The sequence below is a fragment of the Marmota flaviventris genome, chromosome 4, assembly GCF_047511675.1.
Source record: "Marmota flaviventris isolate mMarFla1 chromosome 4, mMarFla1.hap1, whole genome shotgun sequence".
NCBI lineage: Eukaryota > Metazoa > Chordata > Mammalia > Rodentia > Sciuridae > Marmota > Marmota flaviventris.
In genome coordinates this window covers 128026630-128041642 of record NC_092501.1, presented here as the reverse complement: position 1 = coordinate 128041642, position 15013 = coordinate 128026630, and the positions used below count along the sequence as shown (strand labels likewise).

At 34.0% G+C, this 15013-nt stretch overlaps 1 protein-coding gene across 1 annotated transcript in view; it reads left to right on the top strand.

Annotated features, from left to right (window-relative positions):
* The window catches only part of Sucla2 (succinate-CoA ligase ADP-forming subunit beta), a 44577-nt gene that overhangs the window by 24304 nt on the left and 5260 nt on the right, over positions 1 to 15013 (top strand). Inside the window, exons 5-9 of the mRNA XM_027928959.2 lie at positions 9 to 137; positions 2461 to 2599; positions 11204 to 11365; positions 11460 to 11602; positions 14485 to 14605. Coding sequence (XP_027784760.1) covers positions 9 to 137; positions 2461 to 2599; positions 11204 to 11365; positions 11460 to 11602; positions 14485 to 14605 — 694 coding nt within the window. The remainder of the gene's footprint in view (positions 1 to 8; positions 138 to 2460; positions 2600 to 11203; positions 11366 to 11459; positions 11603 to 14484; positions 14606 to 15013) is intronic.

Below are 15013 nucleotides of genomic sequence, written 5' to 3'. Positions count from 1 at the left end.
CTTGTCAGGGTCCTGTATTAATAGGAAGTTCACAAGGTGGTGTTAACATTGAAGATGTTGCTGCTGAGACTCCTGATGCCATAGTTAAAGAACCTGTTGATATTATAGAAGGCATCAAAAAGGAACAAGCTGTTCGGGTATGTTATATTCTGAAAAATGTTTAGTTTGTAACTAGATAAATGTAAGTAAAGATAATCAACTTTCTGTAAATGAAATAATTGTCAAACCTCAGTTGTCAGGATAAGTATATTGAAATTGCAATTTTTAGAAGTATCCACAATATTTTTCTTTATATCCTCCATAAATATTTCAGTTTATATCATGAAATTATAAGGATTCCTTTAAAAGTGTCACTATACCATTACCGTGTCTCGTAACATTAACAATAATTCCTTAATATCATTGCTTATCCTGCCATTCAGTTTTTCCTAATTGTCTCAGATTATTGTTTCTTATATAGTTTGAGTCAGGATTCATATAAGTCTTCCATTGCTATTGGCTAATATGTCTTGTAGGTCTTTTCCAAATTTATAGGTTTCCCTTTTCCCACTCTTTCCATCCTTTTTCCATTTAATTGTTGAAGAAACTGAGGTGATTATCATTCATCATTTATAGATTTTTGAGCTTTACATTCCCAGTATGCCATTTTAAATGTTCCTGTGTCCCCTTTATTTCCTGTAAATTGTACAGAATGGTAGGAAGACTCTCTCATATATCTTTGTGAGAGATCAGTGGTTTTATTTTGGGGGTGTTATGGATATTATTAAGAATTTCATGAAGTCTATGGATTTTCTTTCAGGGTATCCACATATACAATAAATTTTTGCTTATAATTTCACTATTTTTCTGTATTGTCCTCCTCTAGCCCCTCTCAAAAATCATGATAATATTTTAATTCTGCTATTGAATTAAATTATTCAGTTTGATTATAAAAATAAGTGACTAATCATAAAAGTTTGAATATTAAACTTTGAATGAAATTAGCCTCTGTTAGAAAACAATGTCAGAATAAGTTTATGGTATTGAAGTACAGCAAGAGCAAGAATTTTGACTGGCACAAGATTTAAAAGAGATAGTGATATTTTCCTGTTGAATAGTGAAGCCAATAATTTAGGCAAATGAATGGTATAAATGTTTGAAAGGGACAGAGATTTGACTCATTAGGTAGTTGTATGAGAGTATGCCTGCAGAGGAAGACTTATATGAGGAAGAAAATACTTGATTTACAAGAATACTTGAAAGAATAATCTAGTGAGATTATATATCATCTTGACTAATGAGCAGAAATGATGCCTAGCACAGTGTTTGCAAATTAATGTCATCATGATTTATCAGAATTATGTTGCAATTTTCAAATATTTAAACCTATGAAAGTAATAAGTCACAACCTTGCAATGAAATGGCATTTTATTTTTTATTATTCTTTATTCAAAATATCTTAACCAAAAATTATATTTTTTTGCTTGGTCAGCCAGTTATTTATTGGCATTTGACTCTTTGCAAAAATCATACTTACCCTCATAGTTTCATATTTTCTGTTACTGAAAGTCAAAAGAATGTGTTGTAGGCTTAAGTAGCAGTTGAAAATGAGGAAGGAATTCTCAGTGGTGTTCTTGAGCAGTGATGGCACCATTAGGATAAACATACAGATACATATTCTCTGTAGCAGTGTTTCAAAATTGCTTGTGGAACTTTAAAGTGATAGATGCTTGGTCTGCTGTAGAATTTGTGAACCAGAACTTATGGGTTGGGATACTGATATTTTGTTTAAAAAGCTCTATAATATGGTGGAAGGAGTTAGACATCATTATCCTAAGTATATGTATGAAGACTCGAATGGTGTGAAAATACTTTATGTATAATCAGTGTCTAATACTCTAATTAGAAATCTCTGCTCAAGAGATTTGAGGTTAAATGGTTAAATTCCTGTGTCTTTTGGTTTTTGGCACAGTGCCTGGCATATGTTAGGTATTCAGTAGATTTTTAAATGAACAGGATAATATTCATTTGACTGTATGTGTCCTAAATTACCTAAAAGGGGAAATAGAGTGTTTTAATATTTTGTCTATTGTTAGAACCATTGGGATTGTCAAATAATTCTTTATTTGTATTTTAATAAAATATAAGCCTCTCTTTTGAGTTTAGGTTGGCCATTAGGCTTAGTGGCAGTATGGAGGCTATGGAAACAAATTGTAGTCTAGGTGAATGGCAAGTCACTTGACTTTTCATTTATCATTTGTGAAATGAGCATAATACCTGCCTTGTCAGGACTTTAAAGTATTAAGTTTTGTTTAACCATGTAGTGATAGAAGCTGCAATTCCAGTGATTAATGTTTGACTATGAGTGACTCATGCTTATTTTTTTTAAATGATAAATTACAAGGTTTTTTATTTATAGTACTTTAATGCTGACTGAGCATATACAGAGTACTTAAAATAAAAAAGACAAATTGCTTTCAGCTTGCACAGAAGATGGGATTTCCACCTAATGTTGTGGATTCTGCAGCAGAAAACATGGTCAAGCTTTATAATCTGTTTCTGAAATACGATGCAACTATGGTAGAAATAAATCCAATGGTAGAAGATTCAGATGGCGCTGGTAAAGTATCTTCTTTTATCAAACATTGATTATGCATTTATGTCTCTGTCACATGCTTCCCTAAGGAAGTTGAACTCATAAGGAAGTAAACTCATTCCTATGTAGAAGCTTATTTTATAATGAATTGAAAGTGAATAAATCTAAGAGAAACCCATTAAAATAAACACTGTATACACACACACAGATCAGAGTTCTTTGTTTAATATGTTAACCATCATCCACATGTGGCTATTTTAATTAAAATTATATAAGATTTAAAAATTCACTTTCTTAGTCACATTAGTCATATTTGAAGTGTTCAGTAACTAAACTGGGTAGCATATATAGAGAACATTTCCATCATTGCAGAAAGTTTTATTAGGCAATGCTGGGTTAGAATATTAAGTGTGGTGGTAGTAAATAGCTTTAGTTTGGGGGAATTAGCCATCTGGGTCTCCGTGAGATTTATACTTCAGAGATGATGGATCTTTGCTGTTCAAAAGGATATGTTCAGATGCTGGAGTAGTATTTTTAGCTACTAGAGAAATAAGATTAGCTTGTCACTTTGATGGCTTTTCTCTTGCATATGCTTAAAAGGTAAATCAGATTTGAATCATCATCCCTTCCATGTGTAGTTTTTTTTTTTTAAATATGTTGCTCTATTCTAAATTTTTCTTATTATTTTATATTATTTGTTTCTGCTTTAATTTATTGTTCATTTCATGTTTCTTTGGGCAATTCTAATCTTCTTAAGCATTTGTAGCCTGTTTTCCACTTTTATATTTCTAATAAGTTCTGTTCTGTATCAAAGAAATCAACTTTCAGTTGGTCATAATATGATAGTATAAATAATGAGTAAATTCTGTTGTGATAATATAGTCTATAAAACTGACCATAATTAAACTTTTTGAAGAGTGTGGTATAAGACACATTCTAAAAATGCATTCAGTGAAGAATTACCTGTGTAAAACACATTTCTTACCATTTTCCTGATTATGTAACTTTAGAGAGACCAATTAACATTGAAAGCAAGCCCACTGAATACTTTACAACTGTGAAATTCAGTAGTCACATAAGGAATGTTTTTGTCCTCTTAATAACTATTTTTTCCATGTATCCAGGTTTTTTCCTTTTTCTAGTACACATTTATATATGTTAAGAGGTAATTTTTTCCCTAATACAGGAATATGTTTATTATAGAAAATTTTCAAAATGCAGATATAGGTATAAAGAAATATAGGTATTAAAAAAACCCTTATTTTTTTTAGAGAGAGAGAGAGAGAGAGAGAGAGAGGGAGAAAGAGAGAATTTTTTAATATTTATTTTTTAGTTTTCGGCGGACCCAACACCTTTGTTGGTATATGGTGCTGAGGATAGAACCCGGGCCACACGCATGCCAGGCGAGCGCGCTACCGCTTGAGCCACATCCCCAGCCCTAAAAAAACCCTTATAATTATAGTATCCAATACCCTTTAAAGATGCATGTAATTAATTTCATCTTTTTCTGTAATTGAAATCATACTGTCTATTCAGTTTGTAGTCTTCGCCTTTTTAATTTAAAACTATATGTAGACTTCTTTTCATGTTAAATATTTTAAAAAGGTAATTTTTAAAGACTTGTATTTATATGTCTTTAAATGCAACTCTGATTTTCTTTCATATAAATTCTTTTTTAAAAATATTTATTTTTTAGGTTTTTTTTTTTTAGGTGGACATAATCTCTTTATTTTTATGTGGTGCTGAGATTCGAACCCAGTGCCTCACGCATGCTAGGCGAGCGCGCTACCACTTGAGCCACATCCCCAGCCCCTCATATAAATTCTTAGAAGCAAGATTTTTGGATCAAAGAGTAGTTGTATTTTTAATATATGTTTAATTTTTGTGTCAGACTTATAACATTTTAGATATATTTTACCAGGTAGTTTTTTCTTCTTTCCCCTTCCCTTCGCTTGTTGTTGTAATATATACCCAGAGTGTCTGTCTTGTTGCATACTCTGCCAGACATTGAGTTTAATCTCCATCAAACTGATAATGAAGAAAGGGTGACTTGTTTGGGTGGTTTTTTGTTTGTTTGTTTAGTTCTTCCATTTTAGGATGTTGAGACTTTTTCATTGAACTCTTTTCCTTCTGTGAATTTTCTGTTGATATCCTTAGCTACATGTTTTAGTTCCCTGTGGTTGTTGTAACGTCACTTAAAACAACAAATTTTTTCTCTCGCAGTTCTGGAGGCCAGAAGTCAAAACTTGGTATGACATGAATTCAAAGTATCACTGTCTGGAGGCACTAGGGAAAGAATCTGTTCCTTGCTCCTTCCAGCTTCTGGTGGCATTCCTTTGCCCTGGTCTCTTCATTTCAGTCTCTGCCTCTGTCTTACAAGGATATCTGTGATGCCTTTTAGAGCCCTCTTAGATAATCCAGGGAAATCTCCTCTTCTCAAAATCCTATTTTAATCAGATCTGTAGAAATGTTGCCTTATATATAAAGTAACAATCACAGGTTCAATGATTAGGACCTGGAATCTTTGGATGGTCATTATGTAGCTTCCTATAGTAAACACACACACACACACACACACACACACACACACACAAAACATGGATAGTTTTTCTCATTAATATCATGAGGTGGTTATTTCTTTTTTATTTTAATTTATTTATATGATTAAAAAAATACATATAATGAATTTCTGCCCATCTTATTCCTTTACTGGGAAATTTTGTCTTTCCATCCTTATTTACTTCCATTCTCTTTGTCCACCTCCCTGCCTTTTTTTGTTTGTTTGTTTCTTGTTTATTTTTACCTAGTGTTTATTTTAGCAAGTACAGAAAAGCTTGCAAACTATACAATTTGCATCTTGCTTTATTTACCTAATGACAGATTCTGGTGATTTTCCCATGTGAATGGGCTTTTATTTATTAAGACTTATACTTGTTGTCTGGCACATGGCATGAATATTTTTTTTTCCTAGTTTGTCCTTTGTTGTTTAATATTGCTTGCTTTTTTTTGGGGGGGTGGAGTACATATTAAACCTTTTTGTTTTGCATATAATCAGATCTCACTTTGACTTCCATTAGTTTATCATGCTGTTATTTTTTCCTAAGATCAGCAACTGTTCATCCTCAATGTGTGTGTTTTTGTTTAAGACTTTAACTAGATTTAAAGATTTCACTTTAGCATTACTTCTTTTTTCTAACAGCCAGCTTTTAAAATTATTGTCAAATAAAGTGTTAAACACAGTATACTTTCCCAACTGATTTTTGCTGCCCTCTCCCTTCATTTTCAAGTATTATTTCACAGATCTGATTGTTTTTGTACGGTAATTTCCTTTAGAAATTATCTTTGACAACACAGATGAACCTCTAGTACATTCTATTAAGTGAAATAAGTCAGACACAGAAAGACAGTATTGCATGATTTTACTTACATATGGAACTTTCAAAATGTTGAGCTTATAGAAAAAGAGAGGGATGGTTACCAGGGTCAGGGGATGGGGAAAATTGGGAGATGCTGGTTAAATAGTACAGACTTTTAGTTTTAAAATGAATAAATTTGGAGCCTAATGTACAGCATAATAACTATAGTTAATAATAATGCATACTCAAAATTTGCTTAGATACTAGATCTTAAGTATTCTTATCACACACAAAAATGTGTGTGTGAATTGTTGGATATATTTATTAGCTTGATTGTGGTAATCATTTCACAGTGTATACAAATATCAAAATATCATGTGTATACCTTATATATGTACAATTTTTATTTGTCAGTTATACTTCCATAAAGCTGGAAAAGATAAACCCCTATTCCCCTCAAAACCAACCCAACAAAAAAATATTTAAAGAGGGCCAGGTTTTATTTATTTTTCTAGATTTATAGGTCAATAACTTCTAGAAAAATAGATGAAAACTGCATGAAACCAAGTAATGTCACCCAAGGAAAATACACCAGTATTTTCATGTGAGCTTGTACACATGCAGAAACTCTTGAAACCTGTAGTCCTATATAATTGTTTCTTGATGTGAAATTACTAATCCATTGTGTTTAGTCTTTCTGATTCTAAAACAAAATTCCTGACACTGAGTAATAATGTATAAAGAAGAGAAGTTTGCTTAGTTCACAGTTTTAAATGCTAAAAGTCCAGAACCATATCTATATGGTATTTTCTTTTAGAGACCTTTATGACGATGGTGGGAGTGCATTTATAAAAGTTCACATGGCAGGATAGGAAACCAGAGGGATTCAGGGGCCAAACTTTTTTTATTATATTTCACTTTCAGAGGTACTAACTAGTGTTCCATGAGAACTATGTTAATTAATTGTTCATCCCGTTGGAGGTCACTGCCACCAGTGACCTAACTAAATTTGATTAGACACCACCTTTTAAAGGTTCTGTCACTATCTCAGCACTACCACACTGCAGACCAAGCCTCTAGGATGTGAGCCTTTTGAAGACATATTCAAACCATATTCGAATTTTAACATTCCTATGCCTAAGTAACTTTCAAAATCCTTTGATTAGAGAGTGATGTATTGGCAGTGTTTGTATAGGAAGAGATTAAAGGTAGGGGTAAGTTGTAGCTGTAGTCTTAGTAGAAGGTCCAAAGACAGTGGAAATGGAAAAGGAAGGACTTGAACAGATGAGTCCAAACTACATTTTTTCCAGTACCTTTTTTATTTATTTTCAATTGAAACTTTAGACCAATGTAGACTATGTAATTATAAAGAGTACAAATTTGTAGATTTCTTTTATAAGATACATATTTGATTTCAAAAGTAATAATTAAAAATTTAGATATTTGTCTCCTTTTGTACTGTTGCCATATGACAAGATTAAATATAAATTTGAAGGACATTTTCATAATCTTCCTTAAAATAATTGTTTAAGGACATTTTGAAATACTAAATTTGCAATTACTTCTTTTGTATACCTTTTTTTTAAAAAAAAAATCATATCTTAATTTGTACTGGTTTAGTTTAAATAATAGTAAGATAGGAACTTATTGACTCTTTCCCAGTAATGCTCTAAAACACAGGATAATATTAAAAATACTATATTTGAATAGAATTGCTTAAATAGCTTATCACACCATTGGGATCTCTGAAAAGTCCTCCGTGATTACCCTCCTTTCTCTCCCATAATTTTAATCAAACTGGATCTGACAACTGAATTACAGAATTAGATAGACTTACTCTACCTACTGTAGACCATAATAGGGTAGTCTTTTCTGGGAAAGAATCTGCAGGAAATAAGAGCGGTAGATGGGAAGCTCACTCTCTGTGTGGTTTTATAATATCCAGATTTAGCAGGTAGGTAATCCACATCCACTCTTCTGAGAAGAAGTGAGTATACAGAGAATCCAGAGTTGCTTTACCACTGAGCGACATTCTCAGCCCTTTTTATTTTATTTGAGATGGGGACTTCCTAAGTTGCCTAGGCTGGCCTTGAACTTATGATCCTCCTGTCTCAGCCTTCTGAGCACCTGGGACTACAGGCATGTGCCACTGTGTCTGGCCTAACTTTTAATTTTGAGATAAATATAAACCAATAGGAAATTGCATAAACTCTTCCTTTGTCCTTTTGACTTGCCCCTATTGTTCTTTGAGTACTTCTCTACTTTTTGTGCAACAAGATATTTCACGGTTTCAATATTTACTTTCCTTTTAATAACTCTGGAATCATCCTTTTCTCGAAAGAGCCCTGGTTCCTTTTTGTGGAAAAGTATATTTAGGCACCAAGAAGTACACGCTATCTATACTTATTGCTGTTAATGTGTCATGGCTAGGGCTTCTAAGCAGAGCCAAAAGGTAGGTAGGTGTGTGTGTGTGAGAGAGAGAGAGAGACATAAAAGACATGTTTATGTCTATCTCCTTTTTAAAAGCTACAGTTGTGCGTGTGTGTGTTGTGTGTGTGCGTGTGTGTGTGTGTGGTTGTGGAGATTAAACCCTGGGGTGCTTTACCCACTGAGTTACATTCTAGCCCTATCATCTGTCTATCTATCTATGAATGACAGAATTTTGCTTAGTTGCTAAGGGTCTTGCCAAGTTGCTGAAGCTGACCTTAAGCGTGTGATCCTCTTGAATCAGCCTCCCAAGTAGTTGGGATTATAGGCATGCACCACCACCTCAGGCCAAAATATCTGAAATTTATACTGATATCTCTAATTCTAATCTAATTCCTAGAGGTTCATTCTAGTTCTGCCATTTTTGATATTTGACATTCTGTTATACAACATTTATAAAACTGACTTTCATTATCTTCATTTGCTTATCTACTTCTGGTCTTTTTTCCTACCACAGAGTATTAGTCTTTGCATTATTGACATTTTGGGATAGATTATTTTTTGTTAGGGAGGGCTATTCTATGCATTTTAGGATATTTAACAGGATGTTTACTCAATGGCACTTAAGACATTTATAGATGTCCCCTGTGAGTCAGAATTGCTCCTGATTGTGAGAACCACTGCTATGATCTGAGTTTTCACATGAGCCTGAAGAATTTCCTGTAAGCATTTCTCTTAATGTAAATCTGCTAGTGATGGATTTTGTTTCTGTTTACTTGAAAGTGTTTTTACTTTGCCTTTCTTTTAAAGCATATTTTGAGTGAATATAGAATTCTAGCTTGATGTATTTTTCTTTCACCCTTTTTCTCCTCCATTCTTCTCCCTTTGCCTTCCAGTTTCATATAGACTTCTTGATACTATGCAATAGGTCACCAAGGTATGTTTTTTCCCCCTTCTTCAGATAGAACAACTTCTCTACATTCACTGACCCATTACAAATCTGTTAAGGCTATCCAATGAATTTTTCACTTCAAGATATTGTACTTTTTAGTTCTAGATTTTCCATTTGGTTTTCTGCTGAGATTTTTCTGACCATGTTTTCCCTTAAATCCTAAACATGTAAAATAATTATTTTGTAGTCCTGATAATTTCAAATCTGGGTCATCATGAGTTTGGTTTCATATGACTGCTTTTAATTATATATTGTATGCTTGGGGAGAAATGGATTCTGTCATCTTCCTCTGAAAGAATATTGATTTTTTTTTCTATTGTTGGCTATTAACTGGACTCAAAACTATCTCCAGTGTTGTGTGGCAATTGAAACTGTTCATGTCTTCAGCCATCTGTCGTTCAGGAACTGCAGAGAATATTGTAATTAAAAAGGAAATGAGGGCTGGGGTTGTGGCTTAGTGGTAGACATCTACCTTACACATGTGAGGCCCTGGGTTCGATCCTCAGCACCACATAAAGATAAATAAATAAAGGTATTGTGTCCATCTACAACTTAAAAAAAAAAAAAAGGGGAATGAGGAAAGGTCAGAGTACTTACTGAAAAATGAAATTAGAGGAGTGACCTTCAGGAGAGCCATTTTGATTGTGTGCTGGAAGTAAAAGCTAATAGGAGTGGGTATGAGAGAGAATGGCAAGAGAGGATTTTGGTATAAGAAGTCTCAGCACAGGAGTTGGTAGTTTATAAGTATTTGAGATTATATGGGCCACATATGATTTTGCATTCTATTATTTTTCCCCTTACTTTTGTTTTCCTTCCTTTCCACCTCTTTTTTCTTTATAATCCTTTAAAAATATAAGTCCTATTCTTATTTCATAGGCCATAATAAAAACAGGCACAGGTCTAATCTGGCCCATGGGCTATAGTTTGTTGACCCCTCTTTTAAAAAGGTAAGTTTTCTAAGGAGTTCTGCTCTTTAGGAAGCAAAGAAGAAGGGGAAGGTAGAGTTGGGTAATATTTTTTCTTTATATTAAGGTGGAGAAATAATAGTATTTTTACAAGTCGGAGGGATTTAACCACTAGAAAAGTGGAGAGAGGGGAGTCTGTACTGCCCCCCTGGTACTGAGGATTGAACCCAGGTGTACTTAACTGCTACCACATTCCCATCTCTTTTTTGTTGTTGTTGTTTATTAAGAAGGTATGATTGAGTTGCTTAGGGCCTCGTGAAATTTCTGAGGCTGACCTTGAACTCACAATCCTCCTGTCTCAGCCTCAAAAGCCACTGGGATTATAGGCATGCACCACCTCTCTCATGGTGAGGGAGGGGATTTTTAATTGGCAAAGATAGAATTGCTAGAACAGAGTACCTGAGTGATGAGAGGCGATATATGATATGGGGCCCAAGTGAAGGGGTAGCTAAGAACATGGGTAGTAAATCCTGAAAAGTTTTAAAAAATTTTAAATGTTTTGGAGATTTTTAAAAAATTATTTGCATCTTTATCTAGTGCCCAGGATATAGAAACAGCAACTGTGGAGCATGATGTAGTGGCACATGACTATAATCCCAACAATTTGGGAGGCTGAGGGTTGAGGATTGAAAATTCGAGGCCACACTCAGCAATTTAGCAAAACCCTAAGGAACTTAGCAAGACACTGTCTCAAAATAAAAAATAATTTAAAAAGCGGGGAGGGTAGCGCTGGTGATGTGGCTCAAGGTTGCATTAAGCACCCTTTGGTTTAATCCCCAGTACCAAAAAAAAAAAAAAAAAAATTCATTGTGAACATAAATTGAAATACTTAAGAAGCTAAATTACAAGTGCTTTCTCCCTAAACAATGTTATTGGATAGTTCATTGTGTCTTGACATTAATTGTTTTCTTTTTTTTCCCCTTCAAAGTGTTATGTATGGACGCAAAGATCAATTTTGATTCTAATTCAGCCTATCGCCAAAAGAAAATCTTTGACCTTCGGGACTGGACCCAAGAAGATGAGAGGGACAAAGATGCAGCTAAGGCAGATCTCAACTATATTGGCCTTGATGGAAATATAGGCTGTCTAGGTATCATGAGTGTTTATGTTGGAGTTGGTCTTGCTAATCTTAATTTGTTTTCCCTGTGTTTGTTGCTTATACAAATCTTTTTTCCTCTTAATAGTAAATGGTGCTGGTTTGGCTATGGCCACAATGGATATAATAAAACTTCATGGAGGGACTCCAGCCAACTTTCTTGATGTTGGTGGTGGCGCCACGGTTCATCAAGTAACAGAGGCATTTAAGCTTATCACTTCAGATAAAAAGGTAAGCGCAGGGCTTATGTTTTAGAATTTGAATTGTGAGAAGTAACTTGATTAATTATTAGATGTTATCATTGTGATAGTTGGGCTAAAATTCGAAAGACCTCAACAGTTTGGAAAAAGGAATTGAAATTAGTGCAATAAAAGAGAACTTTTGGCAAAGTTGCCCAGTTAGCTTTGTGATTTAGCAAACCAGGTGAAGAATTACTAGGTGATATTATAAGTGGTGATGATGATCTGGCATGGGAGCTTTCCATATAGGAGATAATTTCATAATTCCTATTTGTTTTCTTCTGTAACTCCCATTTAGTTGACCATGAAAGCCCAGGAATTATAAAAATATATAAAGCTACAAAGAAGAAAGTTTAAAAAAAAATCACCTTTGGTCTGGCATTGTAGCTCAGAGGTAGAGCATTTGCCTCGTACGTGTGAGGCACTGGGTTCAGTTCCCAGCACCACATATAAATAAGCAAATAAATAAAGGTCCATCAATAACTAAAAAAATATTTTAAAAAATCATCTTTAATTCTATCTAGAGATAACTTTAATTATTATTGATTTGATGTTTTCTTTAAGGCTTGTTAATAGATATGTATTTCACACACAAACACATCACATATTACTTTATAAACAACTATCATAAGGTATAATTCACATAGTACACAGTTTACACATTTGTATGTTTGTTTGTTTTTGTGGTACTGAGGATTTAACCCAGGATATTTTATCACTGAGGTACATCTCCAACCCTTTTTATTTTTTATTTTGAGACAAGATCTCACTGAGGCTGACCTTGAATTTGTGATCCTCCTTTCTCATCCTCCTAAGTCCCCGGGATTACCAGCATGTACCACCATGCGCAACTTGTATATATCTTTTAATACATATACACACACACACGTATCTATATATACACACGCATATATATATATATATATAGAGAGAGAGAGAGAGAGAGAGAGAGAGTGTCTTTATTTTTATTACTAACATATCTTGAACACTTTTTGCAATTCACTAATGTATTTTCCAAAACTTATTTTGATGTCTGTATCTGTCTTATAGATGTGCCATTATTTACAATTATGCATTTATAAACAATTATTGAAATAAAAGGGATATGAAGCATCATAATCTAGAAGACACATATATTGTTACCCATCAGATATTTGTTAAGGAGTATATCTATTGTGTGACCAGTGTGAATTTTGTAAGGAAAATTATATGCTAAAAGTGGGACAGATGTTTATGGAGAGAGTTGAAGTCATGAGGCAGACTGCTGAAAGAATTGCAGATGAATCATTGTTGATTCTTCAGGTAATGCTAGTGTTTCAGGGTTTATTCATTTTTAAACATTTTTGCTTTTACTTGAAGTTGGGATGGATAAAGTTGGCTAGAATTGTTCAAAGATGTAGTGTTTGAACTGGGTCAGTGAAGGAAATGGTGTGACAGTATTGATCAGGCAGGGGACAGTGTCATTGAATGACTGCTTTATAGGATACATGCTCTAGAGTGAAGAAAGGTCAGTTGAGAGCTGGTAGACCAGGAGATTGGAAAGGTATTGAGGGGCTAGAGAAAGAATTTTAAGAAGAAAAGATTGGGTTTGATGGAGTTAGAGGGGAAAGTCACTACAGGTGAAAGTGGAGGACATTAAGCAGAGAGTGAGATTTACACATTTGATATTCTGGAGATGTTCATTTTGGTCAAGTCTAGAATTAATCCCTGGTAGTATTTAGCAAGTAGAAATGGACTGAGGTAAAAGTGGCGTGGTAGAGATCCAATAACTTTTAAACTCAGAGTATTAGATGATGTTTTATGATGAATATTGATGCTATCCAGAATGAAATGGGAAGGAATAAGAAAGGAGCCAAAGTCCACTACAAGTTCTAGTCTATTGGAAATTCTAGAGCTCATTTTCTGAAGGTCTAGAAATAATAGCGGCAAAGAAAAGGAAAGTGTAATATAGGTCATTGTGTCTCATTGATTTTCACAACATGACAATCATAGAAAATATTTCAGTGGGTCCTAGAGATTGGGAAGGTTGCTAATAGTAGAATCCTTTGGCCTAAATTCTTCAGCTGTCCCAGAGCCTTCCTAGCAGCCATAAAGTTGAGGGAAACAGTATTTTGACATATCTGTAACACATTTGTATTTACCACTTGAGAGGCTCAGTAATTGAACTAAACCTCTTTAAAAATTTTTTTGGGGAAGTGGTGGAGCAGAAGAACACTGATTCAGAAGTATCAGTTTGATGGTGAAAGAATGTTGACCCAAATAGGCCCCGAGGTTTAGAGCTTTAGTGTAGCCAAGAGTGGGCATACAGAAGTTGTGATTCTGATGGGCAGTGAAGAGATGATAGGTAATGGACTCTAATGGAGATCATGCATGTTGGTGAATGGTTATATTTAATAGGAAAAAGTAAGTGAAACTAGGGAGATACAGTAGAAAAGAGAATATAAACCAGGTGTTGAAATTACCCAAGAAAGTGGAAATAAGTTCTGGTGGGCAGTGGACTAAGAGCTAGAAGATGAAATAGTGGTTTGGTATGAAAATATTTCCATGGAATAAATTTTTATAAGGCACAGAACCTAGTATTTTCTTGTGAGGCAAGGACAAATACTTAGTCCTTTAAATTTTTTTTTTTTTGGGGGGCGGGTATCGGGGATTGAATTCAGGGGCACTCAGCCACCAAGCCACATCCCCAGCCCTATTTTGTATTTTATTTAGAGATAGGGTCTTACTGAGTTGCTTATCACCTTGCTTTTGCTGAGGCTGACTTTGAATTCACGGTCCTCCTATCTCAGCCTCCTGAGCTGTTGGGAGTACAGGTGTGTGCCATTATGCCTGGCTCCTTTAAATTTTTAATCTACTAAAAACACTTTATTACAGGTACAGGCCATTCTGGTCAACATTTTTGGAGGAATCATGCGATGTGATGTCATTGCACAGGGTATTGTCATGGCAGTAAAAGATTTAGAAATTAAAATACCTGTTGTGGTACGGTTACAAGGTGAGTATTAATGATATTTGATAATTATTTTTCCTAATTGCTAAGAAATTCATAATTCCAAGGAGTTCATTTCATTACAGTTTACAAATAGTCGTGTCTTTTAGGTGAAAGCATTATATAATATGAAATTCAAAAGCTATGTTTTAAAAACAATTTGTACATTTGGGCCAAAATGTTTATAGTTTTAATTAATGTAATTTATATATTTTTTATTGTGATTTATCTGGAATTCTGACTTGCCTTAATTACCATGAACATGGTGAGGCGAAATATTTTATGAGATAATTCCAGGCTTTTGTAGTGTTTTCTTTGATTTATGATAAATGATGGAAGTATTTGTATGTTGAAGTTTCATACTTATTACTTGCTGTAGCAGAGATTTTAAATGCTTTTGTGTATATATTTAAA